Here is a 19511-nt window from a genome sequence, read left to right as displayed (position 1 = left end):
TACACAGAAGAACAATGAACACACCGGCACGTCATCCTAATGTCAGAGCAGCACATCCACCCACCAGAACCAGAACCAACCAGACCCTGGACCCATCAATGCTAATCCTGCCCGGGAGGACATTAAGCAACAACCATATAAAGAGACAAGGACACAGAATTCCCTGGTTGATAAATGCATTTAATGTAGTGTTCATGTCTGTGAGAACATTTATTAGTCGGTCCAGTCGTTCATTGACTCCGCCGATTGTCCTCACGATGTCCTCTGGTGACTCAGGTCAGCACGGACCCATGCGGGTCGGATGGGCATCAGCAGTGGGCTGTGGCGGACTGGAGGACCGGCTAACGCTGGGAAGTCAACAGGAAGCCTCTGTGACAGGAGGATGATATTGCGTCTGACCGTCTTCTGTCTCATTGTTGGAAAATAATAATTTGAGTAATTAAACACAAGTGGAAGCCTTTGATTTCCATGAACCTTTACCTAGTTTGGCTGTGATCAGACTATTGTATGACCCGTGGAATAAACTTATGTGTGAGTTACACAAATACTAAATATATATTTACCTTGGGGGTGATCCGAGTCAGCCCTGTGAGAAAAGTGTCACCCACAATAGCGTTGACTCTCTGCTCAAATGGGCTGAGTTCGTCCTCTTTTCTCCTTCCGCCTGTTTTTGCCTCCGCTTCACGTCCATCTTGACGTCATCATGTGATCATGCAGAGGGGAATCCCAGAGGGAATCCCACCTGCCGGCCCTGTTTATACTAATTTGCATATTTAAATGTTGGCGTGGAGAGGGAGGAGTCAGGTACTCCAACATATGCGCTCAGTTCCACGCTGATTGGGATGCATAAAGGAAGTGTGCTTGGATTCGGGCGTACGCTCAGTTTTATTCATCTGGATTTTTTTGTGCTTACGGACTTTTCTGGATTTGTGCATACGCCAGGTTTCAGTATGAAATCAACGCAAGTCTTTATGCATGAAGGCCCCTGGTCACTGAAATGCAGATAATATTACACAGTGACAATGCAGAGTGTTCTTCCTCTGGTGAGCATGATTACAGTAAGTAATGGAAATCTCTCTTTCTCTCCAGTGATGTTTTTTTTTCCGAGTGCAGACAGACATTTGGCGCCACCGGACCCCAACAGGAAGTGTGTTGGAGGCGTGGGGGGGTCAGGGGGTAATGATTTCATCCTTTGGGGATGATCCACATGAACTTGACTCAGTGACTCAAATTTAAATGTTGAATCTCAAGTAGAGGAGGTTATTCAGTGGCGGCTTTATCAGTGAAGAAATGTATCCAAAATTAAGTTATTTCTGTCTGCCCCTGACCTGACCTGCCTTTATTTCATCCCATCTCGACTAATATAATTTCCTTATACTCTGCACTTAGTAGAAAAGCACTTTATCATCTGCAGTTGCTTGAAAATGCAGCTGTAAGACTTTTAATGGAACTCAGAGAACAAAATAATCTCATTTTACCACCCAGCCCCCCATCTACCCCATCTACTTACCTGTTTTGTGCCTTTGCAATACATTAGTGAATTTTATTGATTTTAAGAGGTGGTGAGTACAGCACATGACAGCTGTATAAACAGGCCATTTTATAAGAGAAAAGTAAAAGTATATATTAATGCAGTGGGCGGCCAACTGCGCTTGCGTCAACAGGATCAGGAGATGTCAGAGTTTGAGGGTGGTGAAAGCAGTCACTGAGGAGTCTGCTTAATAGTTCAGAGCAACTAGGTCACACAAGTACTAATTAAGGAGAGCAGGAAGAGTAGAATGAAAAGATACTTTGTCACATAATAAAGGAAATGACAGAAAAATAACTGAATATGGACTGAGTGGAGAAAAAGGAAGGGGTGTAATCAAGTGGAAAAAGGGGATGATAAAAAAAGTAAGTTAGAAAAGGTAGGAGGAGATGGAAAAGTGGAGAAAAGAGACATGGTATGACGTTCTAATCAGTAAAACAGTGTGAGAGTTTCCTTTAAACCAGGGGTGTCAAACTTATTTTAGTTCAGGGGCCAAATTCAGCCAAATTTGGTCTGAAGTGGGCCGGACCAGTAAAATAATAACATAATTATATATAAATAAAGTCAACTCCAAAGTTTCCTTACATGATGAAAATGTTTATAGCTATAAACCAGGGCTCTCAAACTCATTTTCTTTCAGGGGCCACATTCAGCCCGATTTGATCTGCAGTGGGCCGGACCAGTTAAATAATAACATAAATAATGACAACTCCAGATTTTGATGTGTTTTAGTGCAAAAAATCCCATTAAATTATGAAAATACTTACTTTTATGAACTATGCAAACATAAAAGATATGAATAACCTGAAAAAACTGAAATTTCTTAAGAAACATAAGTGCAATTTTAACAATATTCTGCCTCAACTTATCATTTCTCCATGTGCATTATGGATCAGATTTACAAAGACACTAAACACTGAAGAACAGGAAGAAAATTGTTAAACTTGTGCTTAATTTTCTTGAGACATTTCAGGTTGTTCATATTTGTTCAGGTTATTCACATTTTATTGTTAAAGGATAGTTTGTAAATGTAAATATTTTCATAATTTAATGTTATTTTTTGCACTAAAACAAAGACAAAAATTTGAAGTTGTCATTATTTATAGGCATAGTATAATATTTTTTTCACATCAAACCGAGAAGAAAATATGGAGTCATTATTTTTTGCAGGTTATTATTATTATTTTTACTTGAGATCATATTGAACCTGAACTAAAATGAGTTCCACAGCCTTGACTGTAGAATTTTTGCACTTTGCAAATTCATCCCAGGGGCCAGATTGGAACCTATGGTGGGCCGCATTTGGCCCCCGGGCCGCATGTTTGAGACCCCTGCTTTAAACTGTACCGTCAAATATAGTTTAACCCATAAAAACCCATAAAGACCCAAACATCCACCATCGACCAAAAGCATCTACTGATCTAAACTGCTGATCCACTAATCCTATCAATTCATGTAAATAATTGGTGTAAAATGCAGTTTTTCATCTTTTCACAGTCATCAGATATGATCCATTTGGACGTTAAGAGGCTCCATAGTGAACATGGAAACACCATCATCTTCTACAACATTGATTCGCTGGTAAAGCCCATGGAGTTGGATCAATGACAGTGGATGGACAGACTTGCTTTATGTTCCAATTCAATTTTATCTGTAGATCCCTATATCACAACAAGGTTGCCTCACAGGATTTTACAGAATTAGTTGGATACGAAAACAAACAACAGTCAAATAAACAGCAGATGAAGGAAATGGATTAATGTCCTTAGACCCTCCCTCTCTGCAAAGAAAAACTCCAAAAACCCAGTGGGAAAAGAGAAACCTTGGGGAGAACCACATTGAAGGAGAGATCCACTGCCATGGACGGACAGGCTATAGATGCTCAGTGTTCAGTTAATGATATATTTTACTGAAAAAGTTGATTTTTCTTCAGTTTTTTTTCTGTTTTGATATAATAACTTATAACTTTACTCAGAGCTATTATGTACACTTACATGATCAGTCAATCAAACTTAGGAAAAAAGAGGATTTTCACTGGAAAAAATGCAAAATTCCGAGGATGATATTAAAATAAATGGCGATAAATCACTTAGGAAAGGTTAAATAGAGAGAAAAATTCATTTGGGAACTGCCATAAAAGTCACACTGGGTCTTTAAGGGTAAATTTGTCTTTCAGCCCCACCCATGTACCCATGTCCCCACGACAATCCCACGCACATACAGCGTTAATACTCATGCAAAGACCTATATTAATTTCCTTTTCCAGCTTCTAAATCTCAAAATCATCTACATGTACATTTAACAAATAAAGTAATGGTCAAACATGATAGACAAAAAAAAAAGACTTGCCTTCTGCACATGCATCAAGATGATATAATACTAATCACTCAGGCAAACTCAACTAACATGCATGCAAATCCCCTTTGCAGCGAACATTGCAACCATCACAAATGATTACAATGCTCCCTGTACTGGAAAAACATTCCCTATTGATGTTTAATCCATCTCCTGCTGTTTGCACGAACAGATTGGCTACTACACATGCACACTGACAGACATACCATTTTATCAGTTTTATGATGTAAACTTACGAGGTTCATCATCTTATCTCGAGGAGGAAAAGCATATTGCAACTCTTGGCTTCCTTCCCTCAGTTTGGCAACTTCACAGTCCAACACTCTCACTATAATGAGGCGGCATAATGTGGCACCACCAGCTTACTAAGGAGAAAATGTCAGAGTTTTTGCTGTTTTGTTTTCTGCCATGATATGTTAATATAAAGGCTTCAGCTATGGGAGGCCTTACATCAGTGGTTCCCAACCTTTTTTTGGCTCGTGACCCCATTTTCACATCACAAATTTCTGGCGACCCCAGACATTCAAAACAGAGACTTTATTTTTGCTAAAATTAATTTGTTTTTGATCATGTAATAGTTTGCTATACCACGTTGCAAATAAACATTAATTTCAGATGACATTCAGGCTATATAATGTATATTATTATGGACGGAGGCAGAAAAGCCAGGTGTAGATTACTGCACAAAGTGAGAATTTTATTTTCCTCGGTCAGGATATGTACAGTCAGTCCAGCTTGGATTTACAAGGCTGACAATTAATACTGAACAAACAAGAACTCAAACTATGAATTATGAAAGAGCTGCAGCATCTGAAACTGACCACAATGAACATTTGGAAGATAAACAGAACCACAGTGCTTCAGTTTCAGCTTCAGAGTTTGTCACGTCTTTTATGTATTGGGATTATCTCTGTCAACTAATCATATATTTTTTATTAGTAAGTCTTTATTTTTATTTTTATCAATTACTAGAAATTTCAGGTGACCCCATTTGAATTCCAGGTGACCCCACGTGGGGTCCTGACCCCGAGGTTGAAAAACACTGCCTTACATAGTCTGTTTCAACTAATAACCTCATAATTATAATATATTATATTATAATATAATATTTTTGCAGACTTATTATGTTTTTTTTTTTTAATTATTATATTGATAATATATTGTCTTGAACAGGGGTCACCACTCCTGGTCGTCGAGAGCTACTATCCTGCGTGTTTTAGATGTATTCCTCTTCCAACAGACCTGATTCAAATGATAAGCCTATGATCAAGCTCTGCAGAAGCCTGATAACAACCGTCAGGTGTGTTGGAAGAGGGCAATATTTAAAACATGCAGGATATTAACTCTCGAGGACCAGGACTGAAAACCCCTAGTCTAATATGTATTGTACAAATTGCTGTTGTAATTTTGTGTATTATCTCTATAACGCCAAAAGTATCATATTTGATACATGAGTTTTGAAGGCCTGTACATGATCAGCGTGATTTTTTTTTTTTTTCTTGAAAATCTTGATGTATACAACTAGATACATGCAATACACAGATAATAGACCAGGGGGGAGGAATTTGTTCATCAGAGGTCTCTCCAGTGACACTGTCATTAATGAGGAAGGAGGCAGAACTTTGTCAATTTTGAAAAGGAATTACCAATTTGTTAGACATGTTTGTGTTATATTATGTTTTTGTTTGTTCAAAAATAATAATATTTGAGCATTGAGACCCAATGTATCAAATACGATACAAAATTGAAAATCATACATGGAAATTGATATTTGAAAAAAAAAAAAAAAAAAAACTGGGGTTGTTCAGAAGGACCAGTAAAGGCTCCAGTTTCAAAGAACTGGAATTTTCTGTCAATGATTTAATGGTTCAGGCTTTACAGGGTTAATTAAATTAAAAAGAAAAATACCTGTACAATGTAATATATTCCTGTATCAATATTTTGTTGCAACCCTAGTATTAAAAAAGTCATTTAGGGGCCGTTTACATGGCGTAGGATTCAGTCGACTCCGGGAAGATTTCATCGTGGATTAGCCTTCTGTTAACATGGAAACGGTGCCTAGAGTGCCTGAATCCGGAAACTTTTGATACCAGGGTCCAGGGTGGAATGTTATCGATACGCTCCGCATTTCAGCTCTGTATTAACGCGAATCGGAGCGTTCCGGGGTAAAATATGACGTCACCGCATGCGCGCGCAGCCAAGAACCACCAGTTAACCCACTCCAGGCCAGTTGGTGGCTGTCATGCGCCTCCAAGCTGGTTTGCCAGCCTCTATGACACAATAAAGCTGCAGAAAAAGAAGGAACAACCACAACAACAATGGCCGGTTTCAGAACAACATACGTGCTGCTAACTGTGCTCAGCTCGTCTGTCCAGACAAAGAAGTCCTGCGTCTTTGTATGACCACTTGCCATTGTTGTTTGTAAATAGTGTTGTCCGCCTCGTCTTCTTCTTCTTCTTCTTCTTCTTCTTCTTCTCCTCATTTAAAGGCTATCTAAACCGGAAATCGTTTGTGCGCAGGCGCGTGTTTTACCGCCACTGTTTCACTACAGCTCTACATCGCCAGCTACTGGTCTGGCATGGCCACTACAGCGTATTCAGCCGTCCTCGCGGACTCATGTTAACGCAGATCGTTATCATAGCGGCTTCGTCTTAACGGGGAATGATTTTATAACGCAAAGGAGAAATCTTTGCGGAGTGTTGCCGTGTAAACGTACCCTTAGACACACAACATCCGGCTGTGTCCACTCTACCTTTCCCTCCTGTGTCCATGAGTCTGATGGTCTTTGCTAGAAGTCAGCAATCAGACACAACAACTGCACCGGAGCAGACACTGGATTATGCAACAGCCAAGTTTCATGGTCTAATGAAAAATTTCTACTTTTCTTCTCGCCTTTTTTCCTTTTAACAGTACTTGTCATCAGCGATAACTTCAGAGTGCCATGCTACTCAATCATTTATCGCTCCTGCCCACTGGCCGCTTTGCTGTCTATATCTCCACTGATTTGGCCAAAATGAGAGCAAAAGAGGGAGTCGCTGTGGTTCAGATTAATATTAATGGACCTGCTTCTTGTTCTTTTACACGTTTTACTGGGTTAAGTGATCAAAATGGATACTCGCCTGTTTTTTCATGCATTTTTTTATTCTTTTGGTCTTAATTATTTAGTCACACATGGGATGGAATGTAATAAAATTGCTGCATATACTATATGCAGGTTTCCCTCAGTTACTATCTGGATTCTTGTATGTTTAATTTCATTTAATAATTTATCATTTTAACAGACTCTTCTATAATTGACGTATTGTCAATAATACAGTATAAAGATCATCATGTGACTTTCTCTTGGGCGGTGGTTTTGAACCTGGGGGTCCTGACCCCAAAGGATGGCCACGAGATAATTTGTGGGGGTTGCCAGATGGTTGAGGAGAAAAAAATAACACATAAAAAATACAAGAGCATCTCACACTGGGGAATTTTTTTACATTACATCAGCCATTCCAGTGATATAAGTAGGTTCTGTTTGCAGTGCACAGATGAATGTGTGTCCTGTATAAGTAAGAATTAATTAAGGTTACAAAATTCACTATCCAACATTTGCACTGAATGTTTTCATGGTGAACTATTACAAGTGAAGGATGATACAACAATTACAATTACAGTTGGGTGCTTCTATGAAACTGGTACGTACAAACAGGACATGGAAGCTAAAAATTCAAACCAGATGTAGACTAATATTAGGAAGCAAGTTTGGAAGCACTCTGGATCTATTTTAAAAATATATACTTACTGAAATAAAAGAGAAACTATTTTTCTGATAAAACACATTTTTATTACCTCCGCCAAGGAGGTTATGTTTTTGCCAGGGTTTGTTTGTTTGTCTGTCCATTAGTGTGCAACATAACTCAAAAAGTTATGGACAGATTTTGATGAAATTTTCAGGGTTTGCTGGAAATGGGATAAGGAAGAAATTATTAAATTTGGGTGGTGATCGGGGGGGGGGGGGCACTGATCAGCCTTGGCGGAGGTCTGCGCTCTCCGAGTGCTTCTAGTTATATTTATATTTGTATTAAGTAAAGCAAAATATGTGTTGGATAATAATAAAGCAATGAGAATTTTATATTGTTCACTTATTCTGCCATATTTGAGTTACTGTATTGAAGTATGGGGCAACACATATATGAGAAACACAAAGCCATTGTTTTTATTACAGAAAAGAGTAATAAGAATCATGTATAACACAGGTGTCAAACATGTGGCCCAGGGGCCAAATCCGGCCTGCCAAAGGGTCCAGTCCGGCCCCTGGGATGAATTTGTGAAAGGGAAAAATTACACTGAAGATATTAATCATTTTTAGTTCAGGTTCCACAAACAGACCATTTTAATCTGCAGTGGGTTGGATCAGTCAAATACTGTCACAATAACCTATAAATATTTACAACTCCAAATTTTTCTTTTTGTAAATGTAAACATTTTTATATAATTTTACTGTATTTACACTAAAACAAACTAACATTTCACAAATACACGAATAACCTCAACAAATATGAACATTTTGAAATGTCTGAAGTGTAATTTAACAATATTCTGCCTGTTATTAAATGTTTTGTGTGTTTGTTGATCCACTGTGATCTGTACATTGTAATTTACATGTTTAAATGATAAACTGATAAACTGAGACATAATATTGTTAAAATTGCACTTAGTTTGCTTAAGAAATTTCAGTTTGTTCATGTTATTCACATTATTTTAAAAGGATAGTTGGCAGATGTAAACATTTTCATCAAATAATTTTACTTTTTTCGCTCTAAAACACAGAGGAAATTTTGGAGTTGACATTATTCATATATTATTATGTTATTATTTCACTGGTCCAGCCCACTGCAGATCAAATTTGGCTTAATATGGCCCCTGAACTAAAATTAGTTTGACACCCCTGATGTATAATGTTAATTTCAGGGAACATACAAATGAGTTGTTTATTAAATCAGGATTGTTTAAGTTTAAAGAGTTAGCTGAATTAAGGACATTGTTGATTGTGTTTAGAGCAAGAAACAGACTTTTGCCAGCAAATTTGCAGATTATTTGTTTTAGTATCACAGGAAGAAGAACATAGAAGGAGGTTTAATTTTAAAAAGCGAAGGGTTCCGACTAATGTGAAGCAAATGTGTATTTGTGTTGTGGGTGTCAGAATGTGGAATTCTTTGGCAATGGAAGAGAAGAGCTGTACAAATATTTTTCAGTTTAAAAGGTTGTATAAGGAAAGAATAGAGAAGCTTTATAAAAGCATGTAATGAAATAATTTTACTCATGGATTTTGGATTTGTTTTATTTGCCCTGACTATGATGTAAACTGTTTACTGTAATAGCTGTAATGGCAACATATCTGATGTAAGCAGATGTTTCAAGAAAGGGGCAGGTATCATAAGTTTTCTTCATCCTGCTCCTTTCAGATCATTTAGATTGGAATGAAGAAATAAAATGAAACGAAATGAAATTAAATATTATTTTGCATTATATTTAATACAAAAATCTGCATGTAACACGGTAAAAAAGACATGAAAATTACATGCTACTATTTTTTTTAATATCTCTTTATTCTCTCACAGGTACATTTTGGGAATCAAACTAATTATGGAAGGCAGAGTGTTTCATAAAAATGACCACTGTTGCAAAATCATTCGCGATTTATATGCATTTAACTGGGCAGGTTCTGTATGTAACTCAAATGGACTCAATGGGTTACACACATAACCTGGAATAAGACTGCCAACTCACGAAAAACCCGCATGTCTGGGTTAGAAAAACCACTAGGATCGACACATTTAACACAGAGTCTTTATTTATAGCGCTATATAAGACCATTTCAAGCCATGTGGTCCAGATCAAATGCACTGACACCTCGGTAGTTTTTCATGTCCCAATTTTGGTCCTATTTTTGGCCACAATTTTTCATTAAAAATGCATTAATTTTGGGATGGCTCAGAGCAAGAGTATATTTTGTTTGTATTTATCTGAGGTCATCCATAGGTACATCCTGGGGGGAAATATGTCTAAATGTATCTTTTGTTATTGGGTCTAAAAAGCTGGGAAAGTGCCAGATACCAAAATCCAATTACAAACTATCACACATTTTCCTGCATGATGAAAAAACAACTACTCTCAAACCAAACCGGCAGCCATAATGAAATGTGATGTAAACATGCTTAGAGTGTGTGTGACAGACTGCAGTGGGACCAATAAGAGTCAGTGTGAATGATTTTTTTTTTTTTTTTATTTATATGGATGGAGTTGTGAAAATGCATCTTATACTACTCTTTTTATGTTTTAGTTTTTATCAATGTCTGCTTTTTTTAATAACATCAGCCTGCCCAGGGACTACAGGTGGAAATTATCACTAGTGCTACAACTAGGCACACTACATCTCTGTTTAAGGTTAATGTATACAGGGTGGGGAAGCAAAATTTACAATAAACATTCAGTTGTTTTTTCTCAGCAGGCACTACGTCAGTTGTTTTGAAACCAAACATATATTGATGTCATAATCATACCTAACACTATTATCCATACCTTTTCAGAAACTTTTGCCCATATGAGTAATCAGGAAAGCAAACGTCAAAGAGTGTGTAGTTTTTGCTGAATGCACTCGCCACACTAAAGGAGATTTCAAAAATAGTTGGAGTGTCCATAAAGACTGTTTATAATGTGAAGAAGAGAATGACTATGAGCAAAACTATTACCAGAAAGTCTGGAAGATACTATTAAAGAAGAATGGGAGAAGTTGTCACCCGAATATTTGACGAACACTTGCGCAAGTTTCAGGAAGCATGTGAAGGCAGTTATTGAGAAAGAAGGAGGACACATAGAATAAAAACATTTTCTATTATGTCAGTTTTCTTGTGGCAAATGTATTCTCATGACTTTCAATAAACTAATTGGTCATACACTGTCTTTCAATCCCTGCCTCAAAATATTGTAAATTTTGCTTCCCCACCCTGTATTGTGCATTGTCCCAGTTTAGATAAATAAATAAAATACAAATACAAAATGCAGTGATTTATTTGGTTGCCTCTTGTCTGAATCAGGCTGTTGATGAGCTCCAGGCTGCTTTTGAACAACTACAGACCTCTTTAGATATAAGTTAAAACTGCTCTTAACCCTTTCATGCACTGTCCACTCCAGTGGACAGTTCTTCTCCAGCTGTTCTCTTGTATATTAATGGGTTTTGTTGTTTTAGTTCCATATCAGCCAACACAGTGGACGCTTATGCACCATCCCATACACTGTAATTCAGATCATTACTGTAACTTTACTGTTCTTGATAAACCTGATCTGCAGTAACATGTTTGAGTGTAAATCAATTGTTATTTATTAGACAAGAAGGTTTTTTTTGCATATTATCTCCATGAAGTGAGTAATTACTAGCATTAGAATATGTTAAAATATGAGAAGACATCAGATTAGCAGCATTAAAAATGTTTTTATTTCATTGTTTTCATATCATTTTCTGATATTGGATTTTAAACACGTTTCTTTACTTCAAAAATTAAATACATGGATATTTTTGTAACTCCACAGAAAAAAAAAAAGAACTCGATCGCATTGTTTTTTTCATGGCTAAACACTGAAGAAAAAAATCTTGACTAAGGTTCTCATAATTCGTGCATGAAAGGGTTAAAGCCACAAAAACCAATTTTCTGATCTTCTCTATAGCCTAGTCCCAGACCTCTGACACCTTAGAAGGGGCAGCAATTGAGGTATCATTCTGTAAATATTTGGGTGTCTGGGCAGATGAAAAACTGTCCTTTAAAGTGCATATCGAGCACCAAGTAGAGCAGGGGTCTCAAACTCATTTTCTTTCAGGGGCCACATTCAGCCCAATTTGATCTCCAGTGGGCCGAACCAGTAAAATAATAACAGAATAACCTATAAATAATGACAACTCCAAATTTTTGTCTGTGTTTTAGTGCAAAAAAAACCCCACGAAATTATGAAAATACTTACTTTTATAAACTAGCCGAACAAAAAAGATGTGAATAACCTGAAAAAACTGAAATTTCTTAAGAAAACTAAGTGGAGTTGTAACAATATTCTGCCTCAACATATCATTTCTACATGTGCATTATGGATTAGATCTACAAAGACACTAAAACACTGAGTAACCGGCAGAAAATTGTTAAAATTGTGCTTCATTTTCTTTAGACATTTCAGGTTGTTCATATTTGTTCAGGTTATTCACATTTTATTGTTACAGGATAGTTTGGACATGTAAATATTTTCATAATTTAATGTTATTTTTTGCACTAAAACAAAGACAAAAATTTGAAGTTGTCATTATTTGTAGGCATAATGTAATATTATTTTCACATCAAACCGAGAAGAGAATATGTTGTCATTATTTGTTGTAGGTTATTCTGCTGTTATTATTTTACTGTAGATCATATTGGTCTGTATGTGGAATCTGAACTAAAATGACTTCAACAGCCTTGACTATAGAATTTTTGCACTTTGCAAATTCATCCTGCAGGCCGCATTGGAACCTTTGCCAGGACGTGTTTGGCCCCCGGGCCGCATATTTGAGACCCCTGAAGTAAACAAACTTAATTCTGGCTAGGTTTTTACTATTAAAATAAAGCCTTACAGACTTACAGATGCCATTATTAAGTGTTTTAATACAACTATGAAGACATTGTTTCCATGAATGCTGTTTGGATTCTATATATCACAGTACTTTGCAGTTTATATCCAGTGCATAATCATGTACTGTTATCATGTATTTTACTGGCCTTAATTAGAAGACTGCATTGTTGGTATGTGTTTATTTACAAAGCATTACTGATAACTGCCATCTTATTTGTGTAATTTCCTATTATCTATCAATAACTTCTATAACTTCGCTCCTTTAGATGTTTCTATATATTCATTGGATTTATACAGAACTTGGTAAATCAGTGTTTCTTATTTTCCTCCCTAGTCTCAAAATAACGATGGGAAATTCTGCAATTACATTTTTTTTTCTCCTGCCTGAATGGATTAATTTAGAACGCTAAGAAATTATGTAACTGAAGACTGCAATTGCTATTCCTAGCTGAATTTTGTCTCATGCACCTTTCCTTCTGTTTCCTCATCTTTGCTTTTATCTGTAGTTATAAAATAGCAGAATTTAATGGGAAAGTTCTCTCCAGTCAATTGTGAATACTATACAAGGTATTTGTGATATATTTAAGAAGTCTGATGAACATTTTATAATAAGATACACATATTTGATTGGCTGCATTTAACAATGCATTAAAATAAAGAATTTAATTAAAGTTTTACCTAAATACAATCCCTCTTGTAATTACTTCCTACTAATTGTAAACAAGTTGTTGTACATGAACAATGATCTTTATATTTTTTGCTCAGGGTGGTGTAAATATTGGTAATGTTGTGACTCACAAGCTAAATACGTCAACCAAAACACCAGTATTTATTATCATGTCTACAGTTATTACCCCGCTTTCCAAAGGGGATCCAAAAGGTGTTGCTTTGGTTTGGTTTGTTTGTTTGTGTGTTTGCACTCTAGTAGCAAAACTATTGGCTGAATTCATACCAAATGGGGTTTATAGATTGCCAGTGATACAGAATAGATGTGGTTACATTTTGGGAAAAGTAGGTCAAAGTTCAAATTTTTAATGATTTTTTTTAACATCTTTTTTTCTCCTATCTACTTATAATGGGCGAAATTTCAAATATCTATAAAAACATGTTGTTTCAGTTTACTTCAAACTTGGCGCATATATAGAGGCAATTGATGTGCTGAAAATCAGGACACATATAGACATGATGATATCAGCTGGATCGATGCCAAAATACGCTACAATACGTGTGAGGGGCGGGGTTTGTTGGGCCTGGACCCACTTGTTACTACAGTTTTATTTGTATCATTCTATATAAATAACAAGATTTATTCTCAAGAGACTTTCTGATAAAATAAAAGTTAAATAAAAAAATAAAAATAAAAATGAAAAAGGGGTTCAGTGGTGTCAAGAGCTGATAAATAGAAGTTTAAATATACTGTAAACTGCCACCCACCTTGGTTGATTATTTAGATTCTATCTGTGTCATGGAAGATGTAATATGAAAGTTCTCTGCAGTCATCTTGAAAATAGACACCATCTGTTATTGTGAAAATACAACATACAGTACAATATATTTGTAGAATATTGAATAACTAATTAACTAGGTCAATATATAGGTAGGGCATCAAACAAATAAATATGTACATATTGTACTATACATGCACGCAACAAACCGGTGGAAATATTGCTGCACATTTTAAAGGGTTAGTGATGGTTTCTGATCTCAAATGCTGACGAATGCAAACCTAATCATGCTAAGCGATTAATTAACTCAACCCAATAAGGTACAGATGGGACATAATTACGGACACATACAGTCGAGACACCATTAACAAGCCTCGCTAATTCCTGTTCCCTATGTCCTATCTCAGATGGTTACACTACAGATGACATTGAGTTCTACTGGCGTGGAGGAGACAACGCTGTGACCGGGGTGGACAAGATAGAGCTGCCGCAGTTTTCCATTGTAGACCACAAACTCATCTCCAAGAATGTTGTCTTCTCAACAGGTAACGCATCGCACGGTTTGAAATGGACAAATTGTTATGGAAAAATAATACTCTACTAATTCATCTTTAATAAAGAAGGGTCAGTTCAAGCGTTCAGTGTCAAAAGTAATCACTTTATTGGAGCTCCTAGAAAGAGATACGTTTCAGACAAAGGCTGAAGCTGTCTGAACCCAAAAATACATGTAACAGTGTAGTCTCTGTCTCCCATAAGATAAAGATGAGAAAATGATGGTGTGTCGAAAGTGTTTTGGTTAGTGCCAGGAACTTAGAGATAAGACCCCTGTGAGAAATGTCGGTTTGGCCTTCTACTCTGGACACAACACTGCTCCAAACTGCTCCATAATACACAGTGACATGTGGATGCATGTGAAGATATCTGGAATAGAGTTAGAAGCCTATATGACATATGAAATACATGCAAATATATATGGATATAAGTAATTTAGCCATTACAAAATCATACCAATTATTATTATCAATCTAGTTCAATTTACATTAAAAAAGCTCTAATTATTTTCTAGCTGTAGGGTCTGCATCATTACGATACGATTATACTACAACAAAAATGACAAAATAGCAATTGCATATTAAATTATTCACTTATTTTGCTGTTTGCATATTGATATGAAAATGTGCATCCCTATAGCAAAATTTGCTGAATGTCATGTAAATATCCAAACACATACAAATCATTTAAATAAAGCGCAAAAGCAGTAAACATAATATTGTCTGATAAGAATTTAAAAAAATCACTGGTACACCATTTTCATATTCATGAATGTGTCATGCAAACAGTGATTCTGCTGAATAAAATGTCCAGGTATGTATTGAATAAGAGCAAAGAATTACTGCAATAACAATGTAGAGGGTCCTCAAATGAGCAAGCATTGTGTTATTAATAGGATAGTATAATGTAAGTGACCCCCACTAACACCGCACCACCCGATTAATAACATAATGTGTCATAACTGTATGCATGCTTATATTTGTTTATGTATTCATGCATGTATTTACATCAGTCCCTGCAGTCTGTTGGTGCAGTTATTACTGTACACACAGATATGGAGGATAGGGGGATTCCCTTTTAACACGCTTTCTACTGCGATATGGAAGGACTGACCCTGAGGTTATTCTAAAATGCAAACACCAGCACAAGCGCTTGGGCACATATCCAATAGAAATGTCAAGCTTTATACCAAGGATAAACAATGTCATTGTTCCTCTTTGCACTTCATAGGGAAATATTTTAGTGATTCAGATAATGGCTCGTGCTAAAAGTTAACCCTAACCCTGATGGACACGTTATTTTAATACATACACATATTTGTTTCTGTGCAATTGTTAATGCATTAGAATAAATAATAATAATAATAATAATAATAATAATAATAATAATAATAATAATAATAATAGCTTCATCTTGATAACCTCCTTCTGATTACAGCTTACAACACTGCAAAAATCCAAATCTTAAGTGTTTGTTTGTTTTTTTTTCATTTCCACTCAAAATATCTCATCACACTTAAAATAAGACATAATCACCTTAAGAGTAACTTTTCAGAGAGATATAAGAACTTATTTATAGACAATAGATCTTGAAAATCTTATTTCAAGAAATCTTAACAAGATAATTTTCACTTTCTTGACTTAAGCAAAAAAATCTTGAATTAAGCAAAAAAAAAAAAAATCTGCCAGTGGAACAAGTGAAAATTTTCATGGTAAGATTTCTTGAAATAAGATTTTCAAGATCTATTGTCTAAAAATAAGTTGTTATATCTCACTTACAAATTACTCTTTAGGTGATTATGTCTTATTTTAAGTGTGATGAGATATTTTGACTAGAAATGAGAAAAATACACTTGGTAAGATTTAGATTTTTGCAGTGTAATTGTAAGTTTCATTAATTATGATGGCGATTCACAAACTTGACACCTCAACTAAAAAACAGTATATATTATCACATGCACTGCAACAAATGAGAATTTTTCTTTGTCTACACTCAATGCCAAGTGTCCTAGGGTATGAACATAAAAAAATACATGCAGCTGAAAAGGAAAACTGAAGCTATAGGATATGGATAAGTGTACTTCAATAATAAAAGAGTCAAGATACTGTTAATATGTACGCTAATATCTATCTCATTCTCCCCTCTTGATTTTTTTTAAATTATGCTTTTAAGGAAACTGCTATAATTTGCTAGAATTTTGTTACGCAATCCAAACCAAAATATAGGCAATTCCCTAAAGAAAAGAACGTACATGCTGACACAGTTTGCCTTTACCACAACTCTGCTGTGGGCTTTTCTTAAATTGAGCAGAGATAAGCAAAAATGAAGCCTGAATAGACAATCCATCAACACTCTTGCAATATTGTGTATAAATATACACTGAGGCTCTGAGAAACAGGTAATTCTGGAGAACGCTGACGCCTGGGTTTGGAAAATTTTGCTCGTTACTGAGGTTCTCAGCATTATATATATTTCAGGATCTCCTCACAGCTTCCTGGAATATTAGCTCTTAGACATCAAACACAACTGAGAGAGCTTGTTAAATGATTTGTCAGTCCACGAAAAATCATTGATATTGGCTGAAATCTGTTAATTACCTCCGCCAAGGAGGTTATGTTTTTGCCAGGGTTTGTCTGTCTGTCCGTTAGTGTTCAACATAACTCAAAAAGTTATGGACAGATTTTGATGAAATTTTCAGGGTTTGTTGGAAATGGGATAAGGAAGAAATGATTAAATTTTGGTGGTGATCGGGGGTGGGGGGGCCCACGGGGGGGGGGCCACTGATCAGCCTTGGCGGAGGTCTGCGCTCTCCGAGTGCTTCTAGTTGTTGTCATTTATGAAGCGGAAATGCCAAAGTCATCACCTTGGGCTTTTTGAACCTGTTTCTCAATAGGTCAGTTCATCGGTGAAATCGTTACTTTCCTTGTAATTTATTGGAGATGCAGCATATCACAAAAATAGAAAAAGACTAGAAAAGCACTCGGAGAGCGCAGACCTCCGCCAAGCGCAAAAATTCCCCACATAATCGGTGATACAAATCCTACATTTATTTTTTAAAATAAAATCCGCCTTCTGGATCAGATCCGGATCAGCCTTTGAAATGTGATAGAGGACCCCATTGTCAATTCCTGAGTTAAATTTCATGAGTTTTGGTCAATAATTAAGCGAGATATTGAGAAACGAAAATTTTGGCCCCATTTACCACAATGTTAACGAAAATTTCAAAGTGATCCAGAATCCAGGATTTCTTCCGGATCACCCCCAAAAGTTAATCATTTCTTCCTTATCCCATTTCCAACAAACCCTGAAAATTTCATCAAAATCTGTCCATAACTTTTTGAGTTATGTTGCACACTAACGGACAGACAAACAAACAGACAGACAAACAAACCCTGGCAAAAACATAACCTCCTTGGCGGAGGTAAAAATGAAAATTAAGTAAGTTATTGGATTTGGATGAGTGTACCTTGTCATTTCAGTCAACAATGATCTCTTTAAGTCACAACATCATCATTCATGTTCATTGGACTGACCTGCGTCATTTCTACTTTCCATTCCCGTCCCCTCTCTGTAGGTGCTTACCCTCGACTCTCTCTGAGTTTTAAACTGAAGAGAAACATCGGCTACTTCATCCTGCAGACGTACATGCCTTCTATCCTCATCACCATCCTCTCCTGGGTCTCCTTCTGGATCAACTATGATGCCTCTGCTGCCAGAGTTGCCCTCGGTAAGGCCTGAAATACAGAGTATGTAGACAGACAGGACGTGTTTAAAAAAAGCAAAACTCTTGAATCAAGTAGAACAAACTGGTACTGAAAAAGACTGACCAAACTAGTCAACATCTGAGCTATAATTGCTTTTTTTCCCCCCCTAGTCACATTCACTTTATTTACTTGACAGGAAACCATAGATAAAAGAAAACTGGGTGACAAGTTGACAAATTGGGATGATTTCTCATTTTAAGAAATAGCGTGCAATTTATTTACAACTACCTTATCCAAACAGAGGGATGCAAACCAAAATGGAGAGCTAACATTACTTGTGATTAGTTGTCAGTGTTTGAAGTCTTTGTTTTCATTTTGCAACACTTACTGTGCTGCTAGAAAGCATTACCTGTCTTATGTCATAACTTGTCAGTGTTAAGTACTTTTCGTTTTGACTTTTAGTAGGTGGATAGAATGCTGCTTCATCAACAATAACATTTAAAAGTTTGTTTCATGTGTCTTAGTTTAGCTAGCTAGCATTATAATAGTATAAGCATTTGAAGTTTGTGTCTTTGGCCTTTTAGTTGGTGACTACTGTTACTCCACTAGTTAGAAATGGAATTGTTTCTTGTATGTGTTAATTGGTATCTTTTGTTTCGATAGCTTGTTAATATTTCTCATCAGTATTCACATCAGAATGTTTTCTTGTTTCTTGTAGTTCCTACTGTTACCCATCCAAAAATGTCAGCATTTGACTTTTGTGTCTTGTGTCCTTTAAGGTTATTACATATTCCACAAGACCAGAGAAATTTGTACATTTTTTTCAATTTGGCAAGAACAACAAATATCCAAGACATGTCAATACTTCACAAGAAACTTGACTGCAGAACTTCTAAGTCCTCCACTTTTTCTTAATTGTACCAGGACCTTTCGGTGTTGTACTGTGTTGAGTTTACATGTTCTCTCTATGCTGTGAGGGTTTTTCTTCCAGTTTCCCCCACCATTAAAAATAGTTACATATAGGTTAATTCTCCTGTTAGTTCTCCTGACCAGGGTACTGATGAAGATCTGGAGTTGGTCCCTGAGCACCTTCAATGGCAGCTCACTGCTCCTAGAGCTACATGCTGATGCTAACTACTAATACTAATGCTAGATACTGTGTGTTTATACAGGGTGGCACAAAAAAACGGGAACTTTTAACAATCCAATAAAACCAAGAGTGATGGAAGAAAAATATTTTATTCATAGTAATTGAAACCTTAAAACATGCCATTTAAGAAACAATGATGG

At 36.2% G+C, this 19511-nt stretch overlaps 1 protein-coding gene across 1 annotated transcript in view; it reads left to right on the top strand.

Annotated features, from left to right (window-relative positions):
- The window catches only part of gabrb2b (gamma-aminobutyric acid type A receptor subunit beta2b), a 147539-nt gene that overhangs the window by 116304 nt on the left and 11724 nt on the right, over positions 1-19511 (top strand). Inside the window, exons 6-7 of the mRNA XM_030154627.1 lie at positions 14373-14510; positions 18092-18244. Of these exons, the coding sequence (XP_030010487.1) occupies positions 14373-14510; positions 18092-18244 (291 nt within the window). The remainder of the gene's footprint in view (positions 1-14372; positions 14511-18091; positions 18245-19511) is intronic.

The sequence above is a fragment of the Sphaeramia orbicularis genome, chromosome 14, assembly GCF_902148855.1.
Source record: "Sphaeramia orbicularis chromosome 14, fSphaOr1.1, whole genome shotgun sequence".
NCBI lineage: Eukaryota > Metazoa > Chordata > Actinopteri > Kurtiformes > Apogonidae > Sphaeramia > Sphaeramia orbicularis.
This window is presented reverse-complemented; position numbering and strand designations above follow the sequence as displayed.